The sequence below is a fragment of the Centroberyx affinis genome, unplaced genomic scaffold (assembly GCF_046629955.1).
Source record: "Centroberyx affinis isolate AG114_WGS23_722 - 3 ecotype Tasmania unplaced genomic scaffold, CSIRO-AGI_Caff_v1 ptg001881l_1, whole genome shotgun sequence".
NCBI classification, from domain to species: Eukaryota; Metazoa; Chordata; class Actinopteri; order Beryciformes; family Berycidae; genus Centroberyx; species Centroberyx affinis.
The window spans coordinates 32,143-59,926 of record NW_027280253.1 but is presented as its reverse complement, the minus strand read 5'-3'; the positions used below and the strand labels follow the sequence as shown (position 1 = coordinate 59,926).

General features: G+C 44.8%; 1 protein-coding gene across 2 annotated transcripts in view; it reads left to right on the top strand.

Moving 5' to 3' along the window:
• The window catches only part of LOC139653127 (nuclear factor of activated T-cells, cytoplasmic 1-like), a 61,501-nt gene that overhangs the window by 3,086 nt on the left and 30,631 nt on the right, over positions 1-27,784 (top strand). For both annotated transcript variants that reach the window (XM_071530078.1, XM_071530079.1), the window contains exons 2-6: positions 751-1,852; positions 4,057-4,216; positions 13,788-13,990; positions 17,522-17,694; positions 18,791-18,931. In XM_071530078.1, the coding sequence (XP_071386179.1) occupies positions 751-1,852; positions 4,057-4,216; positions 13,788-13,990; positions 17,522-17,694; positions 18,791-18,931 (1,779 nt within the window). The remainder of the gene's footprint in view (positions 1-750; positions 1,853-4,056; positions 4,217-13,787; positions 13,991-17,521; positions 17,695-18,790; positions 18,932-27,784) is intronic.

Genomic DNA, 27,784 nt, shown 5'->3' with positions numbered 1-27,784 from the left:
GTTTTCATTTTGTGACTTTTATTCTCATTGAAATTATCAGGGAAAGGCAGATGTGATGTTTACAGTTACTGGCAGAGCAGCCAGCCACAAATCAAAACAAAGAAGCTCACCTGCTACAGTATAGGCTATATTTTTTTCCATTAAATTAACAGAGTTTTTGTATTATTGTGTTAGTTCGTCTGTGATTTCATTGTGTGTGCATGCATGTGTGTGCTTTTGTGTATGTGTGTGTGTATCATGGTGCGTCTGTGTGTAATGCTTCAGCAAACTCTCTTTGACTTAATCACAAGCTTAGAGCGATGCGAGAGTGCTGTCAGTTTTCCACAGGGGAGGGCCTAATTCACTCTGTGAGTGATGCAATCAATCAAATAAAGCATCCATCAGCGCTGTTGGAGGAGCTCCTGTAGAGTACACATGACAGTAGAGACTGCCAAATAGACCTTCAGATGAACTGATCAAACAAACAGCATGGCTGTGCAACTTGTGACAACACATCAACTATGTATAGCAACAGTGCTTTGATATGACTGCTAAGCTTCTCCAGACGTTTTTAACATTAAAGAAGGGAGGCAGTCAGTTGCTGCAACTGTGGGATTTTTGTAGGAATTGTATAGGGATGTGGTTTAAAATGTAATCACAATTTAATTTGTTATAATTGTAATGGAATGGGTCTGAAGGCTTTGTGGAGCCACAGTCTTACTGTATAGTTCCATCCATTTAAAATATACTTTTTCCTCTGTGTTTTTTCAGATGCATACAGCTACACACCAAATGTCAGCCTGTCGCTTCCGCTGGGCATGGGAAACCCCTGTCTGGCCACCCAGTACCACACCTTACAATCCAGCCCTATCATCTCAGTATCCTCTTGCCACCAGGCAGGCTACGGCCTCCAAAACGACAACCACGCAGCGTCAGGCTATTACCTGCCCCAAGGCCTGAGGCCCAACGGGGCTCCGGCCCTGGAGAGCCCCCGCATCGAGATCACTGCCTACAGCCAGTTTCCCGAGGAGGAGGTGGAAGAGAGCAGCAGCGTGGACCATATTATCAAACGAGGGGTTAACTCCATCGTGACGCTGACGCTGCCCAACGCAGACGGCTACCGCGATCCCAGCTGCCTCAGCCCGGCGAGCAGCATCTCCTCCCGCAGCTGTAACTCCGAGGCCTCCTCCTACGAGTCCAGCTTCTACAACTACGACAACTCCCCCCAGAACTCCCCCTGGCAGTCTCCCTGCGTCTCTCCCAAAGGCTCATCCTCACTCCTGTCCTGCCCGCACGCCGGTGGCCCGGCCGCTTCCCCCCGCCACTCGCCTTCCACCTCCCCCCAGATTGGGGCGGTGGCCGAGGAAGGCTGGCCCGCTCAGCCTCGTGGCTCCAGGCCTAACTCCCCTTCCTGCAGCGGAGGTGGAGTTGGAGGCGGCGGCGGCGGCATGGGGAAGAGGAAGTACAGTTTTAACGGCGCCCCCTACCGCCAGACATCCTGCTCGCCCAACCAGTCACCCACCCCCTCGCCACACGGCTCCCCCAGGGTCAGCGTCACAGATGATAGCTGGCTGGCCAACACCAACCAGTACACCAACTCCGCCATTGTGGCCGCCATCAACGCCCTGACCACTGACGGAGTGGTAGACATGGGGGAGGGAATCCCAGTCAAGGCCCGTAAGACCATGCTGGACCACTCCCCCACCATGAGCCTGAAGGTGGAGCCCGGCGGTGAGGAGCTTGGTCCCGAGGGCGAGCTCTGCCACGAGGACTACGCCTCCCGCCTGGCCTTCAAGAAGGAGAACTACTGCGGAGGCTTCCTGGATGTGCCCCAGCACCCCTACTCCTGGTCTAAGCCCAAGCCTTACCTCAGGTAGGTGGAGCCGCTGTAGCTGCTGCTGTGTTAGAAGCTGAACTGTGTACTGTGCAAAAGTTAAACACAAGAATCCGCAAGATGAAACAGTGTGACTTCAAAGTTGATTGAACCAGTCACTCTGAAAACAACCCAGCAGTCTTGCCTCTAAATTGCCTGGAGAAGACAATGAAACACATCAAGGTGTTTACTTATTTAGACAGATTTATGGTCTCTAACATACAGCCCAAGGACTAGTTATAAGTTTTCCAGATGGTACAAAAGGAAAACAATTCTTCCAATAGCGCCACTACCTTACCCCGCTGTTGTCTTCTCTATTCCAAATTTAGTGTTGTATATTTATTGCAAGGACAACATTGTTTTAGTTTTTAATCTTCAAAGGCCATATCAAAAGGCAGAAATCCAAAAGTTGTATGCTCTTCACATCCAAAAGGGCTTCTCTTTGAAGATCAAAAAAATTTCATAAATCATATTGCACAGGGAGGAGTTGCCCAGCGTGTGTGTGCCCCTGTTGCCATACCAACCCCCACACAAACATAGACACACACGCACACACACACTCAGCTGTATCATTGATTTCTGACTTTTGAGCGAGGTAAGCTTTTACAATTCGGTGTGTCCCTCGTGGCACTTTTTTTTCCACGCCAATAGCAGACTTTCCTGTCGGAAATCAAGTGTTTGATTAAGATAGTGAGCAGCAGGAAGTAATGGTGACAGGCCTGGCTGAGGGGGAAGCAGTCTGTGGGTTAATCAGCCGGCCTGCCGCTCTGCTCTGTCGCGCCGCCAGCCCATCTCCTTCTCTGCTGCTAACGTGATGTCATGCTCTGACTGGGCAGATAAAGCCCTGCGGGGGGAAATCAGTTCGTTTTGGGTCAACAAACAGCCTGCAAGTTCCAAGAAGATGCCAGAGATTGGTTTCAGGCGACCCCCCCTTCAGGTCAGGGGTTCTGTGCTTAACAGGCATCCGGCATAGAGAAATATTGTCTTGCACATGTTTGTTTTGGTTTAGATATCTCCACGGTCTTCACATGGGAAGCCCTGACTCTCTGGCCCAGAACAATGATGTTAAGGGAGGCCAGCTGTGGCTCTGAGAAAGAGATACCACGCTCCAAGGCAGGGCGTGCTGCTGACCCCGTTCCATTGTAACTCCATTGTTTTAAATACTTACGTGGCTGCGCTTTATGATTCTACAATTATCAATTTGGAATGGATACTTTGAGTTGAACGAATCTTATCGAAGCTCAGGCTCATCTTTAACGCCCATGTGTGTGGGATTTGTTATTGTGCCCCAGAACTGTCTTTCCTCCCACTGTCTATCACTTTCTTCACTCCCCGCGTCTGTCACCACCTGTCGCACCATAATACAAAACATACTGCACTCTAACCAGGACACATTCGGCTCTCATTTATTTTTCATAAAAAGGGCCACTAATTATTACCCAGGCCTAAGGAATTACCCACGTCAGAGAATGACTTCAATTGATTAGATTATAGGCCATGATGAAATGGAGAAGGATCAAGCCAGTTGGATTACATTTAAGTGTCCTAATTTGAGACTGATTTAAAGCAAGTTTAGACCTTTTTGATTTAGATTTCCTTGGCAAGGATGCACCCATGGAAAAAAATGTGACCTCAGAGCTCCTAGTTTCGCAAATCAAATGCACCTTCAGCTTTGACTGAAATAATAGAATAGAATAGAATAGAATAGAATAGAAAAAAACAAAATAAAAAATAAGAGAAGACACGAAAAGATATTGATTTTAGCAAGATCTTTGGTGCTAAGTGCTCATTGCTGTGGTGTTTCTGCACTGCACTTCCCACAGATCACCTGACAATCAAACAGTGTGTCCAGAACTGTGACGTCTTTTTCCTTGGATTTTCTGTTAATGAAGTTTGAGTTTCTGTAGGTGGCGCTCTTTTATTTGTCTGTTCAGCCATGGTGGCTATCACTGCTCATGCTAACTACCCAGTTCTTCTTCTATTTATCCCAAACAAACTGGCAATATAAAACACATCACTTCCTGTGTACCAGAGGATTTTTCCCAGGAAAAACCTACCAGACACTGAGTGTTTTAAAAGCTTTCATGAACTAAGTTGAATCACTGTTGCGCTATATCAATCAGTGATGGAGAGTAAATAAAATTATATGAAAATATCGAGGTTTATTACTTTAACCTAATACAACCATTGTCTTGTTATTGCAGCCCATCTTTGCCAGCTCTCGACTGGCAGCTTCCATCCTGCTCCGGCCCATACAGCCTGCAGATCGAGGTGCAGCCGAAATCCCACCACAGGGCCCACTATGAGACCGAGGGCAGCCGAGGGGCAGTGAAGGCTTTATCTGGAGGCCACCCTGTAGTACAGGTATGTCCCAAACACTGTGTTCTGACAGCAGGCAAATCCAATTTGTTTTTCAAATCTGATCTTTAAGGCTGACTGTCAACAATGTAATTTACGAGTGACCAGATTTTATATGTTTAGACAGTATAATCATTTGCTGTCACTATAACATTGGTTGTCATAGTAACAATGCAGATGTGCACATGGTGATTAAGGACACATTTTCAAAGTTTGGCCGTTACTTATTCAGAAGTTTTATGACGGCAACTTCTAGTGACATTGCAAGGTGAGAGAAGCCATGGAACCTCTTCATTTGTCACCGCTGTTCTCTGGCTGACTCTTCTCCATGCTTGCTGTTCTCTGCTCTTGCTGTCAAAACGTGACGTCAAATATGTCAAAAAACACTTGAAATACCATCTGAGTGGACAAATTGAGATGCACTTTGAGGGATGCGATTTTAACCTAATTTCAAACCACGTACGAATATGGACTTAATCTAATTTGAAAAGATCAGATTCCACTCGTATCAAAAATGCAAAAAAAAAAAGATTTCACCAAAAAGATTGGACTAGTTTACTGAAACAAAAAATATTGAGCTGTCTCCTAACTCCCTGCAGCAGGTGTGTGTATATGCACCACAGTCTGTGTTTCTGTGTGTGTGTGTGTGTGTGTGTGTGTGTTATGTTATTAATGGCCCCTGAAGCCGGGAGTCAATCTACTGCAGCAAAAGGTTGCTCTGACCAGCAGCAGTGCATATTGACTCAATTAGTATGGAGCAGGACCATCACCTCTCAGTATTGTGCTTGGCGAACGCATAAAGAGCATACGTCAGTCTCGCCAGCAGCACAGCACAGAGCTCCTTTCTCTACTGCGCTGTCATCACGCTACGATGACATCTTGGTTTACTCAAGGCGGGGAACTAGCAGTCTGTGTGTGTGTGTGTGTGTGTGTGTGTGTGTGTGTGTGTGTGTGTCCAATGTTGGGAGTCAATTCACTATAAATTCACTCAATTCAAAATGTAAATGAAACTGCATTTAACATCATAATGATATAGCATTTTATAGTTTGCAGACAATGTTCAGTTCCTAATTTGATTCAATTTAAAGTGAACTGATCACAACCTTGGTGCATATTTGCATGTGTGTGTGCATACAGTGACAACAAACCCCTGAACAACCATTTATCATGCAAAGCAGCAGGCAAAGCAAACACTGAATCTGGAGCAAAAGTTTTTTTGGACCAATGCAGTGTAAAGCTGGTGGTCCATCCCTCCCACACACTTAGCATCAGGCGTCGTTAGCACCACAGCTGTTTTGTAAATAGATGTTGTCAGCACATCCTGGGCCTGCTCAATGTCAAACCCCCTCGACAGCTGTTGGCTAACAAGGTGTTATAAACACACGCCTGTCAGCCTTCAGGTTCTCTGTAAATACAGGTAATTATTCCCCTTCATTACGAACCTTTGTATATCAACATGCTGGTGAGCTAACATTTTAAGCTCACGCCTCCCCATGCTATAGTTAGAGACTTTTACCAGCGTGAGCCTGCTATGTGCTGGTAGGTGAGACTGGTCTTGATTTAGTTCACACCACTGTTACTCATACTGGGGGCCAGAGGAAAGACTAATGACTAAGCATCCTTTGTGTCTACGTATTTACAATGTTTCCCAGATTTAAGATGATGAGTTGGCTTGTTTGTGTCCTGCTACACAGGCGCCATGGTGAATTGATGTAGTTATTAACATCTGTAATCAAATAAAATGTATTGCCAACTTTGAGAGGATGTTTTCAAGTCTTACTGTGTATGTCAATCATGATTACAAAGTAACAGTCATACAGAAGATATGATGACAGCTGCTTTACTGACGCACAGTCACCTCCCCCACTCAAATAGCGCACATTTTACTCTTACTTTTTATTGAGGAATGATTTCATGCGCCTGATATCGCATGTGTAATGGATTGGCATGACTTAGGGGTTTCGTAAGATTGTGGAAGCCACTGGAAGCATGGCTGCTGGCAGAAAGATACATCTGTGGAGATTAGGCAATAACCTGTACACAGTAGAAGTATATATAGTATATATAGAAGTGAAAGTTTAGAATTTATAATGTAGCCTATCTTCAGGGAATTTTTGCATCATTGGGCCTACAAAATCTCTTACTCTCTCTCTTTCTCTTCATTGCTCTGTTCATCCTCTAATCTCAGAGGATAGGGCATGTTGTAGTCCCCAGTGCCCTGTGGTAATGAGTGGCAGGCGCTGGATGGGTGAGGTGCAGTCAAGGAGAATGAGTCAATAATGACACGGGGGCATGGGTGTAGGAAGCAGCTAAGGAAGTGTGTGTGTGTTTGTGTGTGTGTGTGTGTGTCTTTGTGCTTGAGACGAGAGAGAGAGTTAGAGACAGAGAGAAGGCAGAGGGAGTCACCAGGCAGCTGGGGCTTGGCTTGGCTGCCCCTGGAGATGCTCTGCTTCCTGCTGATTAGGGCCTGGGTGGCCCTCAGGTTGGCTGAGGATGGGGAGGGTGGGGGGCGGAGACAAGTCAGAATCCCAGAGCCCGTCGGATGCCACGTCCCCTCCCCGTGCACCGCTACCTCCCTCCCACCCCAGGGGGCCTCCGCTTCACTGAGGATGTCGCTCCATGTGAATCGCTCATCCTTCAACCATCTCCCAAACCCACACCAGCAGGCCTCCTTCCTTTAAACCCAGTCACCCACAGCCCCGTTGTTTTTTTAGCTCATGGATGGGCAGACACACGCCTTATGAGTGATGGTGACATGTGTGTTGGAAAGCAACAATGGATGAAAAACACAAGCAAGGTGAAAAACATAAAGGGACAGTGTCGACAGCCTGAGACGCGCCACATGACTCCCAGAGGGGTAGCAACTGACAAATAGTCAGTGTGTCAGAAAACCAAAAACTATCTTACCTTCCTCCGCTCCTGGTTTGTTTCATATACGCTCAGCCGCTTATTCACTGTAGCAGAAGTCATAATGAGCGGAGGTGTTTTCTCATCTGCTGACAAATACACAGGCTTCTCTTTGTTTAGGAAAGTTCAACGTCTGTTAGGGCTGACATCATGCTGAGCTGCAGTAGGTCGTCCACACCGCATTCACATCACTACCATCCTCCCCGCAGGCTGGAGATGTACTGATGGTGGTGGTGGTGGGTGGGTTGGTGGGTGGGGGGTCTACGCTCCAGCGGCACACTGATGGAAACCTCTAGATTATGGGTTACCTCGACTCATTACCCCTCTGCTGCCTGCACCGGCCCTCTGCGCTCCCCGTTCCCAATCTCCATCATTTATTCTGGACTCCTTCTCCTCCTCCTTCTCCTCCTCTTCTTTCTTAACCTCCCCCCTCGCGATTGGTCCACGTCGTGACCCCCGCGGCTGCTTTTCCACTTTATTTACTGCAGCAGACCACAGCACCATTAAGGGGATCTAGGCTACTCCACTGGCTCCTCTCTCACTGTTCACTGAGGCTCCCCTCTCTTACCACAGTTATGTCAAACGTCTATAGGATGGTTTTCAAAGCCGTGCTCAGGAAAAACCAACAACCTGGTCTACCTTCACACAGAATATCGCCGTGACGGTGATTGATGGGTTTTTCCTTAGGCGAAACGATAGGCAGAGTTGAAAAAAAAAGTGGAATTACGCAGAATTATTTTCATTCAGAGTAGAGACCAAGGACGTGACCCTGCTCTGATCTACTTTGTGGTTCAGCTGAAGACGTTGCAAAGGTTTTCAGGTTTAAATCCAGTCCGGGAACAAAGACCTCTGCTGGGCCCTTAGTAACAGCAGAAAACAACACCTGTGGAGTATTAGACCTATCGCACACAGCACAGTCATGCACATGGCTTGTGCATATAGGATAATGACTGGCCTATAGGGCTTTCTCTCTTTCTCTCCCTCTTTCTCTCCCTCTCTCTCTCTCTCTCTCATTAAGTCTAAAGCAGCAACAGACATGGTGTAATTTCAGCAGGATGTGGCCATCATCCCTATTAAAGTGTGCGTGACTTAATACCCATCTCCCTTCCCCTGCAACTGCATGAAATGCACATCAAATTTGCTGTATGTTTCCGCCACTACAACATGAAAGACCTTGGCAAACATGTGCTTGGTTCTTTACATGTGCGGTTTCACCTTGGGATCGGGCGCTCGCTGGTTGTGTAATGTCTCCAAGAAAACCCCTGATCTACAGCAACCTATACTGTAGCTGCTAATTTGTTGCTCATTAAATGTACTGCCACCTCTTGTTTGACATTCAAAAGGCTCTGTGTGCCCTGCAGTGCTGTTAGAGTTTAGTCGGGGCTGTTATTCTGTGCCCAGAGGGGTATTTATGCCACTCTTTAATTCTGTGGTTCTCCATCTGCGGGGCTTCCCTTACACTGGTATTGGGCTACCACTAATTACCAATGAATAACAACTGGAAAAAATGGAACTAACTGGGCATCATTTTCACTGGTTTGAGGTGATGACCAGGGAGCCCACAGATTTATGAGGCAAGACACTGGTGGGTAGTCATGCTATCACGGGGCACAGCAGTCCTCCCTACATCACCCTGCCCAGATTCTCTGTAGGTTAGGGAGGGTTTTTCTTATGGCAGGCTGTGCTGGTAACAAAGCCATTCTTTTTATATGGAATTTGGACCCTTGCTGGTCTAGACATGGGCTAGCGTTTGAAACCTTGCCCTCAATGACATAACACCGCAGTATTCAGTTCAACACAAACTTTGAGGGATATGGCTGTTTAGTTGCTTATAAAATGGAGTACCGCTTGGAACTATGGAAACCTGACACATTAAAGGATTGCATATGTTTTCTTATGCATTCAGTATGAGGCGCTGGAGACATTGGGAGAGGGGGAGGATGATGGAGTAAAGTCTGGAAGGAGAGACAACTTGGATGAGTGTAGATTTAATTGGGTACAGCAAAGGCTGGCTGTGTGACTGTCAGCACTCGAGAGAGAGAGAGAGAGAGAGAGAGAGAGAGAGAGAGAGAGAGAGAGAGAGAGAGAGAGAGGGGGGGGGGGGGGGGGGGGGGGGGGGGGGCGATAATGGGAAAAAGCCTGAATCTGCTGTTGCAGTTCTCCTCCCCTGCCTCAGTGTCTCCCCTCCTCTCCTACTTCCAGTCGTCCTCTCCTTCTCTCCCCATTTCTCTGCGCCACGTGGACTTCTACGAGTCATGACATTTCTCCAGGCAGTGATGAAATCACTGTGGAGAGATAGAAGGCAGCCCAGTGCAGGCTTGTACAGTACATTCACACTCACTTTCTAGCCAGGCCAGACACATCTACTTTACCAGCAAGTCATCATTAAACATTACATGTTCTATCCTTTAACTTTTGGATCCAGGTGTAAGCGGTGTTGAGTGTGTCACTATCACTAAAGAAATTGAGGGATACAGTATGCAATGAAAATGCTGAAAAAGTATTGTTAATTAGATGAAAAAAACATCCTCATTATTCTATCACATATGATTTTCATTGAGTGAAGTGAAGGAGCAAACAAAAAAAAGCCTTTTGGAAAATTACTTCAGACGATTTCAAAGACGGGGCTGTAGCCCGGGGGCTGAAACTTGCAGTAGTTATGATGGATCTGCGATGGTCCAAAGGCGACTGGGAGATGAATGGTGGAAAGTGGACGGGTTGCGCTCTGCTTTCGCTTTTTAGCTCGACACCCCTCCACATCATCACAAGTGACCCAGACAACACAGCTGCATACAATTACACAATTAATACATCAGCTGCCATATCCACAATGTTTTATTTGAGCCTGAGCTATCGAGAATGGCACGTGCAACGGTGGCTTGTGGTAGGAGGTGTAAATGGATATAGCTGACACAGTGGCAGAAGCTGGCACGCTCAAACAGCTGCAAATCAAGCCTTGATTCAAATTTGGTTTAGATTATCGCAAAGATAAATATACGTGCGCCAGATAGAATGTAGTTACAGCTAGGAAAGCTCATCTGGTCAAAATTAGGCACTCCCTCGTCCAACCTCACAGGCAGCAAGAGACACAAATACGAAGCTGAGGTCACAGGTGTGAGTGAAGCCTCTGTCGTCGGCCCACACTTAAAGTTTATGACAGTATCTCTGTTTTTTTCCCCCATCTTATTACCCCTATGAGGATAAAATGAAGAAGTAAGTTTTGCGCTCTGCTTGTGGTGCGTACTTGAGTGAGCGTCACAGGGGTTCAGTAGGAGAGAAGGGGGGGTGCGTAGGGAGAGGGTCAGGGGAGCACATATGGTAAAGGGATCGGGGGAGGTCGCCCAGGGGGGACTAGACCGCCTTCCTTTGCTGCTGGGAAGGCCAGCGTCACCGAGAGGACTGCCTGACCTCATTAATCACTTCCTCTCCTCCATGAGGTCACCGCGGCTCTGAATGCGGACGCCACCGTCGGTGCATGGCTACCGCAAGACGAGTGAAGGGATAAAGACCACCCCTCCCTCCTTTCTCTCTTGTGGCTCTCCACTCGGCCACGTGGAGGCTGAGGTAATGGTTGGAGGTCACCGAGAGATTCAAAGAAGAAGTCTGCGGAGGCAAATGTGCAAAAGCGACAGACGACACGGCTTTGTAATGCGACTGCCTGCGTTTTATTAAATCACGAAGGAATGTCGTGCAATTTAACGCAACATTTTTTGCAGATTTGTACCTCATGCTTTGCCGTAGCACACTCACTGGTCTATACGTAAGTAACTGGTAGCATGTGCGGCTATGGATAATTACCTCTGGTGACACCATAAGTAAAATATAACAAGCAGAGCGGGGTCTGCCGGTGAGATCACCACATGGATGAAGTGGTCCCCTGGGATGCCAAGACTTCAAGAAGCTCCTGACCCCGGCCTAACTCACTGATGACTAGCATGTGTGACTAGCTCACTGGTCAAGACAGCTGCTAGAGACACTACGCGTAGTTGAAGAGAAAAATAGGACTGTTGGAACTGGAGATGTATGACAGCCCGGCTTTACCACTCCCCATGCACTCCCTTGATATCTGAATCAAAGAGTAAGGGAGATCTTGTCATTACATCCGAGCCAGATAACCACTGGTATTTAGATTATTGAGACATATGGATATATGCTGTACCTCAATGAACAGTCATATCTTCCCTCTATTCAAGGTAATTAATATTGAAAAAGGTATAACTGGGGAAAAGAACCACCATCTTCTGCCTTATTCCGTTATCCAAAGGTTATTTCATCAAATATAGGCTAAGGATAGTTAAGCTCCACTGTTTATTATCAGGCCAGACAAGTTTTAATACAGTATCCAGACAAATTTGTTTTCAAACCAAAGACATTAGGTGTCCATGACACTGCAGCACTAATTTCCACAGACCTTCAATGACGTAGTTCCCCAGTCCTCCACCAACCTTCCTCTTCCTCACACCCCCATCCCTGACCCCCCTCGCAAAGGTAATTATAAACCCATTAATCAGATTATGTCATAGGTTACATGTGGTCTGCATTTTGTTATATGACTCAATCTGTTAGATAAACAACAGGGGTCTTTTATTCCATTCGACGGATCCACTGTTTTCTCTCGGACGGGGCTCAAAGAAAATTGGTCTGAAACGATGCGCTCGTGTGTGCTGAGATAATTGACCAATTTGTGGGATTTTTCAGATGGCCATGGTTTGGTGAGACCTGTCTTGAGTAAGTGATCTCTTGCGGCAAATCTCCCATGTGGTCAAGCACCTAGCTGGGTGGATCCACAGAGGTCCAGCTCCACTCAACGAGAGGTTAGCCCTCTCTGCATACCAAATGGATTCTCCAGTTTTCTGAAAGTTTGGGCTTGGAGAGACTTCCAAGCCCACACTGACATGCCCACGTCCTCAAACACTCATGTGGATTTTTTTAACTGAAAAGAGCAAGCATATCCTGGGAGGTCTGCAGTGCAAGACTTGGTTTCACCCGAAATGATCCACATTTGGTTGGCAAATTATTCTGGTCAGAAATCACACACACAAAGTATCGGTTGTCCTTTACCACACTGTGGAATCTGCAACCCTGCCTGTGTGTTCATATTTTTGACCCATTAAATCATCCATTTATGTTACTTTAGACACTATTAGAAAACGATCCAGGGATGCTAAATGTAAAGAAAATTGCCACTTACAGGTCACATCTGAAGTGCTGTTGACCCCAAAGTCAACAGTACTTTTCAAACTATGCACAGCTATGCAGGTTTTTTCTTTTTCTTTTTTTAAGATTTGATCTTTTTATTGGTGAGCAGTGGCAGCTAATAGAGGCCTGCTAGAGGAAGTGGTACTTGTTTGAAGTGGTGGTTCTGATACAGGAGTCTCTTTCATCACAGTGGGACACTGTCTCTGAGCTTTAATGAAAATCATAATGCATGTTCATAACTGCCCAGAAGCAAAGGGACTGGATCCTGTCTGCATGCTAAGCACCATGAAGTCTTTTGGCCTTCTTAACTACCACATTTGGGTTCGCGTTTGCTGAAGTTGACCGTGTTTGACAGTTAATGTAAACTTTTTTTGCTTTAATATAATTTGTGTAGTAACTAGTTGCTGAGGTAACAACATTGTAATAACACACTTTACAGTGGTAACTGTCATGTAGTCATTGCCTTCTGACTCAAGTTAAATGACTGGTGATACAAAAGTGATATTTATAAATGTGCATATTGCATATTGCTCAAATGTGCATATTGCTCATAGAAATACACAAAGATACTGTAGGACAAACTGTAAGTTCTTTTTTTCATTGTTCATGTATTATTGAAATGTATTCAATGCACTGTGTGTGAGTCACATTTGACCAGAAGATTGGAATTTGGACACTGTGTGTACCAGCAGTTTATTGAACACATGTGCATGCAATGATGTCAATGCTATTGTGTTAAGATATACAGTATATTCGGGAGCACAGTATTAAGAAAATCTAGAAATTATTTAAGATATTCCGGCTTATTGACAGTAACGGCGGAGTAGAATTTTAAGGTGAGGTTTACCAATATCCCACTTTTGATAAATCCGAGATGCAACTTTATAACTTTATATGCGGAAATAGGTGTTAGCCCAATCAACAGTTACGTAAAGCTCATAAACCGTGAGCATCACCCCTTGAGGCAGACCTGCAATGATTGTCCTGGTTTCTTATTTTGTCCCTGAAAGGGTCACTTTCCATTGAGTCACTGTCGACTGCTTGCCTCTCCGTAGGCACTTTTTTTTATAGCAGCAGTGAGATTTTAATGAACAGTGAAGTGATGGGAAGCCAACCTCTCCATCAGCCTCGACGTCTCTCTACCCAGGAGATCTCTACCCCAGACAGTCTGAGAGACATCAAAAAACTTTTTCTTTTTTTTTTACCCTCCCCTAAAGGGACCTGCAACTAACTCAAAAAAGGAAAAAAAAAAGACTCTGAAAAAGGGGTCTCCAACCCAACCAGAAAACAAACACAAAGACAAGGGGCTTATTTTCGCAACCCCTCCACCATGTCAGAGCTATCATTAAAGGCCCCTTTAACTATCAGTAGCTGATGTGCATTCAATGTCTGTTTCCCAAACGAGGGGTTGTATGAGATGTCTTAAAACCTGATGTTGGCTCTCACCTGGCTCTCTTTGTTCTCCCGCCAGCTTTACGGCTACATGGAAAGCGAGCCGCTCACCCTGCAGCTGTTCATAGGGACCGCAGACGACCGCCTCCTGCGACCGCATGCCTTCTATCAGGTCCACCGCATCACCGGCAAGACCGTCTCCACCGCCAGCCATGAGGTCATGCAATCCAACACCAAGGTTTTGGAGATTCCCCTGCTGCCCGAAAACAACATGAGAGCCATGTGAGTGCTCTTAGACCTCCACAACTCCACTATCCATCTCTTTTTTTTCACATTTTCCCTGTTTCCCCTTCTTTCCTATGCACACACAAAAACACACACTTTTCTCTCTTTCGGCACCTTTGTCTTTGCGTTAGCTCTACAAACATAATACCTGATGACAGGTACTATACAGCACAGGCTTCTAAATAGCCTTGGAACTTGAGGCCTTTCTACACCAAGAGAGAAGCATGATTTCTAAGGAAGTGCAGTAAGTACCTTTACCCTGCATTGACACTGCAAGCAACTAGTTTGATGAGTTACTCTATTCTTACCAATTGTGGCCAGTGTGAGAGGCTCCAACAGAGGCTTTGTAGTTGTGTCACAAATCTCATAGTAGCCATGGCTAAAGCTATCATCGAGGATTGAAGAACTGGCTGTATGCAAATAATGGCTAATAATCAGGGTAGAAAAAGACTGAACTGTGGTGGTGTGAGTGTGTCATAAGTAAAAGTGAATAGTCTGATAACAGATTTATTTCCAAATGAATATTTATTTCCAAATTCAGCTCACTTAACCCAAACAAACAACTGGTTTTGGTATTGTTAGCTAGCCAACTTTTAGCAAAGCAATGTTAACATGCGAGCCACTGAAATTTGCTACTACTAGCTAGCGTATAAATCAGGTATGTTTACAAAAAGACAATGATGCTAGCTAACAAGCTGAGATTACTTAAACACAAATGTGGAAATGACAAGTTAATTCTTAAGTCTTCCCAGTTCTTTTAAGATGGCTTGTAGAAAAAATGCAACCAGCTGTTCACATTGTTGTTCAAAAACTGAGGACTTTCACTGCCAGAATGCAGATTGAGTGTTCATGAAACTAGTGTTCATGAAACAAAATGTGTGACGGTGGGTTAGCCAGTATCACATAATCTTCTAAATATACTCTCGGCTTACCTTTGCAAACATTAGCATTATTAGCTCCCCTACTTCTGTAAATGGTCTTGTCCTCTGCCACTCTCCCTCCAGACTTGCAGTAGGCTAATCCAAGGGGCTATGCTCTGCACTGTGTCCAGGCAGTAGCTCCTGTCCTGGGGCTCCATTCAGACTAGAGGGTTTTCTGGATTGGGGCCCAGAACTCTGTGTTATGGATAAAGACACTATCTGAACCCAGGTTACATAAGGCCGTTACCTCTCACTGCACCTCAGGTTCCTATTCGTCACCGTTTCAAATTGTGAAATATATACTTCTTTGTAAAGAATCGATAAAGATTTAATGGGTCTTTGCTATGTTAGGAAGTATTTTAATGTTTGTTTAAATATTGTGGGAGGTTATGAAGATATTTAGCCAAAGTTATGGGACATAAGAGCCTCTTGACTTGGAACTGGCCTTTTCTGGTTGGGCATGGATGATTTAAACATGCATACTGCCTCAAAGTACCATTTCCAACAATACCACTATATTCCTCATATTGTATCATATTTAGTGGTGCTGGCCACTGGGGATAAATCTGATATAAAAAATTATTCAAAAGGAAGTTTCTTTTCCCCTTTGTCGTCAGCCTCCATGCTAAAGGAAGAGGAGTGAAAGTCCTCTGTCTCTCTTTCCTGACTAGCTGAAAGGTCAGAGTCGAAGGAAAGCCTTTGACTGTCTCTTTCCACTGAGCTGTTAAACAGTCGTCTTGATAACACAGCATCCATCTCTCTGCTCTCGTGCCAACACTCATTTGCTCACTGTGTGGGATGCAGACAGTCAAGGGCTGCAGTCAAACTACAGACGGTTCCAATCTGTCTTTCTCTCCTCTTTTCTAGGAAAGTTTATCCCATACACATAAGGTAGCTTAATTTCCACTTTAGTAGTACATCCGCTTCTGCACATACTATTAAGTAAAATATTTGTCATAAATAAATGTCCAATCAGCAAGGCTTCCTCTAAAATAAATTTTTAACTGTTATCGCTACAGTTACTATGCAAGAGTTGTTGTTTTTCTTAACTCACATTACTTCACATGCCTTATTACTTTGCTGTCACAGAGCACTATCATTTTCATCTAATCTAAACATCTCCTTGCTGAAGATTTAACTGTCCCACATCTCGTACTATATAGGCCATGAAGACTGACTGTAAAATAATGCGTGACAATGTCCATCATCCTGTGTTTGTTTTAAAACTATAACTGTGTGACAGAACACTTACATCATGCATGGCTGGAGGAGCTTGTAGTAAGCGTTGTGTGTGTTATTTTTCTTATTTATTCAAATTCTGCAAACCAAAGTCAAGGGGAAAAATAGATTTGTATAAAAACTGACATTTACCATGTTCCAGGAATACTGCCCAAAAAGCTACAATGTAAAATAATTGAAATGCCAAACCATATCCCATATGTATTCCCTCACTTTTTTACCAGCCACTATTTGGTTTTATTTCATTTCATGAAAGGCCAGTCTGAAAATTAATGTTTTTTTTCCGCTAAGAAAAGGGGAAGAAAATCCACCCCTTACCCCCCAAATTATGAAATGAAATAAAATAAATAAAGACAGACACCTTGAAAAAAAAAATGGCTCTACTGTTAAATGTGGCATTGGTTAGTGGAGGTTTAAACCCTAAATGTTTGAAATGTTGAAAGTGTGAGGCTCGGATGGTGTGAAGGGAGCGGACAGGCTTGGTGCAGTCAGACAGCAATAAAGTGACTGTGAGAATGCTGACTGCAGCCAATGGGTTTTTGCCACTGGAAAGAGCTTCTTGAAAGTGTCTGGGAGGTGGTAATGAGGGTGGTAGTAGGACGTCTACTCAGTCCTGAGGATTCCACCACTAATTCTTGGACTACCAGGACCTTTTAAAACTGTGATGTGTAGTAATTAATGTCCAAATCTGTCTTTGAAGAAGCCCTGGATTAGGAATGACGCAGTTGTGCTCCATTGGACTTCCGATGCGGAGACTTCGCCGCTGGCCACACTGTGTAGACACTCTGCTCAGTGTCTCAGTTTAAACAGCCAGCTAGTCAAGGAATCGACCCGCTCCCACCTCAGCCTTTCTCTGCTCTGTAGAGAATAACCTGTGCTCTGCAATGTGAGAGATCAAACAGTTCAGAGCAGAGACGAAGTTCAGGCAAAACCCACCCAAACCCAGTCTACCCAACTTTTTAGACTGACATGCAATCTTTTTGATAGTTTGATCATGTTATATATCCTAATAAGTAGTATCAAAGTGATGTAAGTTAAGTGAGGATAGGGTCTTTTATGGCAGAAAAAACGTAGATTGATGCTTTTCTGAAACTATAATTGATTTTTTATTATAGCCTATTGGTGGTGGTTTGCCGACTGGATGTCATAGTTTACCCTCCTCTTCATTTACCACTACTGCACTGGTGAAGAGGAATAGATGCGTTCTTCATATGCTCATAATCTTACATTAGACTTTTCACTTGTAAATAGGACAAAAAAAAAAGACTAAACTTCCCCTTTCCATTATCTTATGTGTCACCATCGATTCTTCATGTCTCCCTTCAAACCAAGTATTAAATCTTGCCCTTTGCATGCTTCTGTGTGTCAGAATTGACTGTGCAGGGATCCTGAAGCTGCGCAACTCGGACATAGAGCTTCGCAAAGGGGAAACGGACATCGGGCGTAAAAACACACGCGTGAGGATGGTGTTCCGCGTGCACATCAACCAGCCCAACGGCAGGACGGTGTCCCTACAGGCTTCCTCCAACCCCATTGAGTGCTGTAAGTCAGTATGAATAGGCACCAAGCATGCACACACACACAGAGACATACACACATGCACACATAAATAAACACACAAGCTGGCATGCCTCTCTCTCTGGGCTTCGCACATATGCACGAGGTGGCATCTATTGTTGTAATCCAATAAACTGAGCTACTATTTTATTACCTGCTGGACCAGATTCAGTGCCTCTGCACCTAATAAGGTTTATATGATCAAAGCAATTTGCCAAGGCAATAGATGCATTGTACATGATGCCAGACACATGTGTTATCTATCTCAATACGCACTTTATGACTGCATGCATAAGTTATTGTGGTAAGACTACCCCATTAGCACAGGTTCCGCAAAGGTCATTTACCAGCCCCAGTTTTGGCATGGTTGACAGAGTGCATTGAAAGAAACCTCTGTTTCTTTGTCATTCATTTGTGTATATAGGTGTGATGTTATGTGCACCCGAGGAAGCCAATTAAGGTTAGATGGTAAGAAGGAGCTGGCACTCTAGTTTATGATCCAGAATGGATCATGTGAAGCTGAGCTGGTTCATCATTACAGAGACATTTTATTTAATGAACTTAAGATTTCCTCAAGGTTTGAGCACCGCATTTTAGCTATTATGATATTATGCAATCTCAGAGAATAGGGAATTACAGACAAATGCATAGCAATGTGATAATTACTGTATAGTGTGTCTCTGTCTGTCAATCTGGACAGAGGCCAGAGATGACTAGCTAGCCACAATTGTAAAAAGCAGAGACAGGTGGTTACCCATAGCCTTCTTTATGGAAAATAATGACTCTAAATCTCAGCCACCATAGAAATATTGTTTTGATCAATTGTCCTCTATTTATATTTTATTCAAATAGCAGCTGTTGGCTGAAAACCTCTGAGCTAGAAGTCATGAAATCGTCATTATAAAGTTGATAAGCCTGTTTTTCTAACCAAGAACTGCTGTTTTATTGGCTGTGTGCTGTGCATGTGCTTCCCGGAGGTAGCGCTGGAGGTCTTGGGGTGGATGGGGATCAGGCAGCGACTTTATGTGGGTCCACAAATCCGTCTTGAAATGTGCGGGTGTCTGTGTGTCCCGTTCAACAGCCCAGCGCTCGGCGCAGGAGCTTCCCTTGGTGGAGAAGCAGAGTCTGGACAGCTACCCCGCCACCGGAGGCAAAAAGATGCTCCTCAGCGGTCTCAACTTCCTCCCTGACTCCAAGGTGGTGTTCGTGGAGAAGGCCCAGGGTAAGCTGCAGTCACTAGACCACGTTTACTGCCTCTCATTTTCCCTCTTAATATCTCTTTCAAATGTCTCTCTCTCTCTCTCTCTCTCTCCAACTCTCTCTCTCTCTCTCTCTCCCTCTGTTGCGTTTCCTCAGTCTCTCCTCCCGTCAAAATAGAGCAGGCCTTGCCAGCGAGCCACATGTGGTGTGCATTAAGGCACTATATTTTTAACCAAAGCGTATTTACATTTGCTGAAGTTTCCATTGCCTGTTCACTGACGCTCGCCACAAGTTAAGGAATGAATCACAACCAGGGCATGTGCAATGTCTCTCACTCGCTCTCTCTACTTCACTGTCTCTCGCTCCCTGTCTCTCTCTCTTCTGACACTTAACCCTTGCTCACTTTTACTTTCCTCCCTTTTCTTTCTCTTTCTAGTTGAGCCTCTCGCACACGGAGACGCTCATACTGGCTCTGTATCATTGAATCATGGTTATTATTCCTTTTTTCAGATTTCAGCCATGCATTTCCTCCCTGCGTGGGAGGGAGCAATGCTGAAAACACTGTTGATCAAGTTTGCACGTTAACGGTCATTTCCTTGATTGCACCCACTAAATCAAAGCAAAGGTCAAAGGCAACGGTACCTCTGAAGTCTTAGCTATGTAAAAACGAATGTAATGATGCTGCTGCTGGTGGTGATGATGAGCAAGAATAAAGGAGGGATGAGGAAGAAAGGGAAAGGATTTTTTTCGCATCTCTGACAAGACAGGGAATATCCACCAGTTAATGAATCATAGATAAACGCTGTGTGTTTTGTTTTGGCTTTCCAGCAGAGATCAGTCAAATTCAGCACTGCTCTGATAAACATGCGAGTAGGTTTCAAGATTTCAGCATAATCATAAGGCTGCAGTGTGTGCTTCATCAAGTGTTACTCTTTATTTTGGAAAACAGGTGTTTCGCAATACCTAGTGTTGGTCTTAGTCTCAGCAATAAATCTTTACAGAAACCCCCTGCTATTGAATCACCCCATCCCCAGCCACCCTTTCCCTTTTTTTCCTCCCTCTACAACTCCGGGCAAAAATGTCCTTGAAAGTTCATAATATTCTGGGGAAATTAAATTAGGGGGGGGAAATGCCCCCAGTAATAGGATAATAGTACCCTTTTTTGCATGTCACCCTGTTCACATTTTATGCGTTGGGTTGTCAACTATTCACGCATGAATGTGACTACTGTCCCCCGCGGGCCACTGTAGGTTATTTGTGGGAATCTATGACCGAGGGATTCTTGCTCTGAGTGGGAAAAATTTAGCAGTTTTTGATCAGAAAACAACCTGAAGCAGCCTGAAGCAGTAGAAAATGTTGGCACCACGCAGCCAGCAGTGGAAGAAAACGCCGACCAACACAAACCACTGCAACAACAAAAACTAAAACAACCAATATAAAAAACCATCCTTTTCTGTATGGCCTGCCGCCCGTTTCCAACAGTGGGAAAGAAGTAAAAACAAATCTTAGTGGTACAAATTGAATGTCTATTTGCCAATATGCAATACAAATGTCGTATTTCGTAGTTCAATAATATTGCCCCTGAAAAGGACCAAAATGCTCCTAAAAATCACATCAAGGAGGCAAAAAAATGCCCCCTGAAACTAAAAAAAGTGAATTTCTTGCCCTGCTGTACACCCGTGTCACCCTACCCTACCTCTCCCTCACCACGAAACAGCACCCCTCAGCCCCTTAGAGCCCGCCGGGGTCAAGGGTGAGGCAGGGAAGCGGGTGAGGAGGGGTGAGTGTACTTGTTAATGTGCGATGGGGTCTCCCTCTTCCTGGCTTTACTTAGTCATGGAGGGGGATCCCCCCGGAGAGGAAAGCCCATACATGCAACACACCTTCGCCGCTCCACCCCTCCCTGCTTCTTGCCTTCCCCTTGACCCCTACTGGGTTGTATTTCCTCTCTCTCTCTCTCTCTCTCTCTCTCTCTCTGTTTCTTTCCATTTACCTCCGGCACTCTGCTTCCTTCCCATTCTCTCTCTTTGCTCTCCCAAGCCTCTGCCTCATCCTCCACTCTTCTCACCTCTCTCCTCGATACCCGTTAAAGACATTAGCCGGTGTGGAGCTGTGCGCTAGTGGGATCCCCACACTCGTGCCTGCCATCGACATTTCAGTGGTTTGTTTTTCGTCTCTGTGGTGTCGAGAGAGAGAAAGAGAGACACTGAGAGAGAGAGATATAGAATGAGAGAAAGAGAGAGAGAGCGAGGTTGTCTGTCTACTACTTTGTCTGCTCTTATGTAAACTTTAATGACCCACCACTTCCAGGGTCTCCTAAGTCAAAAGCCCATTACAGACAGACCTACACACTCTACACACAGATGCACACACACACACACACACACACACACACACACACACACACACACACACCATCCACTAATGGTCACTAACTATGAGCAAATACGAGTGTGGAAAAGTACTTATGTCCTAAATATACTGCAGAATATTGTCTTTTGGCATTTTAATCAGAGAATCCTGCTGTTTCACGAAGGTTTTTAGCCTCAGAATTTCTCTGAGTGTTGATTTAGAAGGACGGAACTGGGATACAGAAAAAAGGAACCAATAAAATTATAATTATATTACAGATTTATTCTATAACTTTGGTTTTATTTTCCCTCGGAAAAGTTCATGACTAAATGCACCCATGAAATACGCAGCACCGCAGCGCAATAATTACCACTCACAGACACGTGCTCGCATACACACACACACACACACTTACTGGGACACACACATCCACATATACAACCCGACTTGTACAACACAACACCAATCACTGCTTTTGCTACAGTGGTGACAGCCATTACTGTTGCTGCCATCAGAGGTCAGGACGGCTGCTCACTTTCCAACATTGACTCCAGTAAACACCTTCCAGAAAATTCCACAAATCCTAAGGAGCAACAGACGGGTTTTGAGCATCCAAATCCAACTTATGTGAATAATTATACACAGTCGAAATCATCCAAGTCGGACGGAGATCACAAACAGTACAAAAGCCTATTAGCACAAATGAAGCAGTCATAAATCATAAATATACGTATGTATTTCTCTAACTGTTGCCTTCACACATTGGGGGCATAGCTAAGTTTTGAGCTCAAATATATATGATTATTGCATTATTGCATGCTTTCAAAATAAGATGAGCGATGATAATGATTCATCAGCTGAACCAAGTTTTTGGGAGATTGGCCTATCGGCCATTTTCATTTAAGTGGTAGAAATGTTAAATCAGACTTTTCCCCCAGCTGTCTTTCACTGCCACTTTACTCTCCCTCTCCTCTGTCCCTCTGTGTTGTTTTGCTTGTCTCTCTATCCCCCCTGAGACGGCCCCAGTATCAAATGAGCAGAGCTCATTGATGATGCCACTGCGGGAGACCTTAATGCGCCTTGAAAAATAATTACTTCTACTTTTCAAATGCCACGGCCATTCCCACTGCTCCACACCGGCACCTGCAGGATAACTGATGCAAACTCTGGGCCTTTAGTACGTGTGTGTGTGTGTGTGTGTGTGTGTGTGTTTGTATGTGTGTGTGTGTGTGTGTGTGTGCCTACTGTAGTTGTTATCCCGCGGGCCTGTTTTCGTGTTCAGTAGGAAGTGTTTTCAGTGAGTCATTGGTGAGGGATTCCCTGTAGAGGGGTGAAACGGAAAAGACAAGACCCTCAGAGGCTGGATAGAGAGACGAGGAAGAGGAGAGGAAGAGGAGATAGAGAGTTTCTATGGAAACCCTGCCTGTGACCACTTTTACTATTTCTGAGACATCAGAGCATAAAAATGATCATATCCAACCCTGACATTGCGTCTTGCTTAGTGAATGAATGCCAAGGATAGCGTTTAAAAGGTTTTATATATTCATGTACTTTCCATAGAACTCTTTCTTTATTCCATCAATGGATTGATCAGTATGTTGTTGCTCCTAGGTCGTTCCAGACCACACATAGCAGGGAAAGTAAGGTAATCAGGCTGTAGCAAGATAATGATAGACTGTTACAGCCCTCAACTCTGCATTTTTTTGTTTTTGCTGCAGTATAAACAGTCTTTGTAACGGTAATTATTGTTTGACACGCTTTTAAGTAATTATTTTTTCTCTGGGCATTTATGAGACTTTCCAGCTTCTTTTGCGTTGTTGTGCTTGGTTTGATTTTTCTGTTATTTTTTTGTGGTGTGTGTGTGTGTGTGTGTGTGTGTGTGTGTGTGTGTGCGTGTGTGTGCTCATTGTCAGTTTGTGGGGTTATGTGTGTGTATGTGAGTGTTTTAGTTTGCCTAAACCGCTCTTTTGGCACTGGTGAAGGAAGGCATACCTGACGCACCTATTGCAGTGTGTGTTCTGGCTTGCCTTGCTTTCCGTGGATGGAAGGAGTGCTGGAGGCAGGGTGAAAATAGAGAGACAGAGAGAGAGAGAGAGAGAGAGAGAGAGAGAGAGAGAGAGAGAGAGAGAGAGAGAGCTGGGGAAAGCCTACGCTCTGACTCAGAGGGGAGGTGAGGGAATTCCCTGGTGAGCTGGATAGTTTTTACATCTGGTCGGATTGGAGCGTTGCCTGGAGCTCGGCAGCACCACACAGCCGGGGCAGCAGCAGGGAGAAGTCTAGTCCTCTCCACCTCTGCTTCAGGCTATTCTAGCACACAGCCAGGGAAGGGAGAAGTCTGAGCTACAGTACTCTGTAACATTAGGACAACATAGTCCACAATAAGACCCTCAGGCTCATTAAAACATATTACTCTTGTCGTGTGGAAACCTGTCAGCAATGGGCCAGTGAACTATTTTGGGTCTTCATAGCCTCATAGTTTAAGAAACCAATGTCTACAGACTTGGATCTGCGCTGCTAGAGTTCATAGACAGTCTGTTTATACTTCATTGTACGCCTCTGCCTTGGGCAAGTCTAAACATCATACGAATCAGTCGATGTATTGTAGCAGTAAGATGTCTAGACTGTCCTCCAGCTCTAGGCTATGATAGCCCAAATAATCTATAGCACTGTAGCAGTGTGAGGTCAACCTCCACCTCTGCTTCAGGCTAGTCTAGCACACAGCCAGGGATTAGAAAAGCCTGAGTTACTATCCCATAAAGGTTTGCCTGTCACCATCAGACCCTCAAGCTCATTAAAATGCATTATTCTTGTCATGTGGAGACTCGTCAGCAACAGGCCGGAGCACTATTTTCAGTCCTCACAGCCTCATAATTTAAGAAACCGAGGTGTACAGTGATCGACCAAGCCTGAGTTCATAGAAGTCTGGTTATACTTCAATCTACACCTCTGCTCTGGGCAAGTCTACACATCATAGGAATTGCTTGATGTATTATAACAGTAAGATGTCTAGACTGTCCTCTAGCCTCAACCCCTTCTTCAGGCTAGCCTGCACAGCACATAGCCAGATAAGGGATGCAAATCAGTGTTTCTTTCTATGGCATTTCTTCAGATAGGGGCCGCCCACCTGGTAAGAGTAGTGATATGTCTTAATAAGGCTCTGACCCAAGGCAGGGGACTCTGTTTCCCATTTGGATCCCTCGCTGAAAACAGTTTGAGTTGAGGCTTTACAGCACCACTTCCATAAAGAGGTCTACCTCCACTCCTGCTCCACCATACAGTCATAGTAGGGGTCTGCATCAAGGAATCCTCATATACCTAGGCTAAAATATACACTGTGCAACACACCATGGAGAGCATCCTCTTCGATCTGCACCCACAAGTCAAGTCTGCTTATGCTTTCCCTGTTACACACCAAGACTAACTCACTACTAGACCGTAAAGCCCTCACAAATGTACTGTCAGGCCATCATTTCCAGTAAAGCCTCTCAATTTGGAGCAGACCCACATTTGTCAGATTTTGTCAGTCCTCAGATTGGCAGAAGCCAGGTGTTTCAGAGAGGAAAGCAGCATTACCCCTGGGCCGGGTCATGGGGGAACCCCCTTTGGCCTTTTTGGCTTTGCTCTTCCCTGGACCCCAAATTAACTGCCTTGAAAATATGTGTGTAAAAGTAGTGCTGTATTTTCAATCCAGGTACTGTAGCAACAGCAATGCTGGCACTGAAATGGAAATTAAGCTCAATATACATAAACAGGACGGAGAAAAAAAACAACTCAATGAAAATCATCTCTGGAAAAGAGACAAAGCTGCAAAATAAGGCTGGATTGTTTCACGAGAGAACCTCCACAATTAAGTCTGTGAATCATATTTTCCATTCCCAGAACCACTAAAGTGAACATTCTTTGGCCAGTGGAAGTTGTTGTGCTGTAAGAAATGCACAACACTTTTTGTAGAGGGAGAAAGCTCATCTGGCTGTTGGTGTAAAAAAACAACAAAAAATGCAAGGTTACTGTAAGGACAAGGATGTCTCACATTGGGCTATGAGCAGGGATGTAGTGGAGAGTGAACCCAACTCAGTTCTTCTGTCATAAATCTTTATGATGTAAATTCATAGTCTACATCATCTAAGTAGTAAAAAACTAATCCAAGTTATATGTGGGTGCTTTTCTAAAATAGAATTCTAAGATTCTAAGATAGATTTTGTTTATAGTGGTGATTGTTTGCCTTATGATGATCACCAACTTGCGGCAATCATAGTTTACCCTCCTTTCTATTTACCACTTTATTTACCATTGGCTTTGAGGTTCCACTGTATGTTTCCACACTAACCAAAGTTCCATCAATCAGACAAGCAAGAGGATGTGTTTGTGTGATATTTATTGTGAGAGCAACACTGTTGCTGTGATATCACAACATACACAACATTATTTGTTGTCACAAAATGTAATAATGTTCGGTCTTGGGGAGTGTATCTAATTGTGGTTAAATTGTAGAAGCCTCACCCTACATGCTGTCTTATTGACAGATGAATGAGTGTGTTGCCCTGGTTGTCTCTGTTGGTGTTAGACTTTGTGGATTTCTTTGCACAAGTGAGTCATGTACAGCAATAGACAGATGGTTGGTTTGCCCTAGAGCACATAGCCTCAAACAATGGATAAGTGTGTGTGTTTGTTTGTGTTTGTGTGTGTGTGTGTGTGTGTCTTTCCGTCTGTCTTTCCGTCTGTCTCTCCGTCTGTCTGTCTGTCTGTCTGTGTGCATGCATGCCTGGTGCATTCACACATGCATGTATTGATGCATGTGTGTGTGTCACTGATTGTATTGTATAGGGAGTTCCCTGCACACGGCTCCTACTCCACTTCTTGTTTTGCGATTTCACCTCTTATCAGTCAAACTGAAGACCAAAACAAAGATAGAGGATACTGTGCCTGTTGTGTGTGTGCATGTGTCTGCGTCTGTGTGTGTGCATTATAGCGTGGGCGGAGGCTACGTGAAGGAGGAGGTGTTGTCGGGAACAGAAGCATTTTGCAGATGTTGCAGGGAAGGAGTGAATGGAAAGTTCTGCGGTTATCAGTCCTACAGCACTCTCTGACTCGCAAAGGTATGCCACATGTGGCACCGTCCCAGCTCAGCCTGAAGTTTAGTTTTGCTAAATCTGACAGAGCAATCATTGAACGTTTGGAGAAACAGAGCGATGAAGAGGGATAGAAGGCGAGAGAAAAGAGTAAGAGGACGGTAAGAAAGAGGAAAAGAGAAAGAAAAGCTTGAAAAACATGTTTACTAGTGGAGGGTTGCTGTCGTAGTCTTAGGTTTCCCTCTTGGAGTGTCTCCCAGAGCGGAGGCGGGTGAGATTCCCTTCCGATTCCCCTAGACGTAACATGAGGAACGCTCATCTCTTTCCCTCTCTCTCTCTCTCTCTCTCTCTTTCTGACCTTCTCTCTTTCTTTGCTCGCTCTAATTGCCCTTCCATACTCTCTGTCACCTCCCTGCTTCATGTGTACCTCATTGCTTTGGTACATCCCTTTCACCTGTCCGTACACACAGTATCATGGCTGTGGCCCATGGCGGCTCTGTAGGCAAATCACCCTACTGCGATTTCCCAGTCATCGACATTCTCTCCACCATAGTAATGCACATTTCTCCATATGCACAGAGCCTTTCCCTGAGTCCAAATAGAAAGCCCTTATCTGATCTTTTTTCCCTCGTCTGTTTTTCTCTTTCCCTGTGTTTTAATATGGCCATTTTGGAAAGAGATATCTGCTGATGTTCACTCTCTGAATAATAAAGCTGACCACCCGCCCCCACTCACTAACACAGCTCACCAGTAATAGGCCATCCGTGACTGGGATCCTTTATTCTTTCACGTGCTGCATGATGTGAAAAACATAATGCGATGGGAAAAAAAAAACAACATGGGTTTAACATCTTCCAGAGCTCCGGACTTCGCTATTGGTTCTTTGGATACCGACTCTTATTATCTTATCTGAGGGCTTCCTGTTCCTCAAGCACAGCGCAATGTGTTGCAGCGATTGTATTGCTGTATCCATAAAGGCACAGCCGCTGCGTACCCTGTCAGCATAGCAGTGCCGCGATGCCTATGCCATCACCTCGCACACTTACCCAGCCATAGTGTGCCACCAACACAAAGGGTGTTCTGTGTCACTTCTATTTCTGACAGCCCTAATGAGTCATTGGCCCCGAAAAAAAAAAATGGCACTGTGGTCGGTGCTGATTGCCCTAGCAGAGCCCAGAGCGTCTGTTCGCTAAGGTGTGGCATGAAATCACAGAGAAACCCAAAGAATGTGAGCTGAGCTTCTACAGGCTCCCAACAGCTGCAGTAGCTCACAGGCCTTTTATTGCATGGCAGCAAGGGAAGCCTCCTCACCACAACAAGCTCGGCATGAGAAAAAAAGAGAGAACAAATGAAATCTGCTTTTTTTTTTTAAGTTAAGAATAGAAACGAGAGGAAAAAATAGGAAAAAATGTTAACTTAAAGAGGATTTAAAGAAGGGACAAAAATAGGGCAGA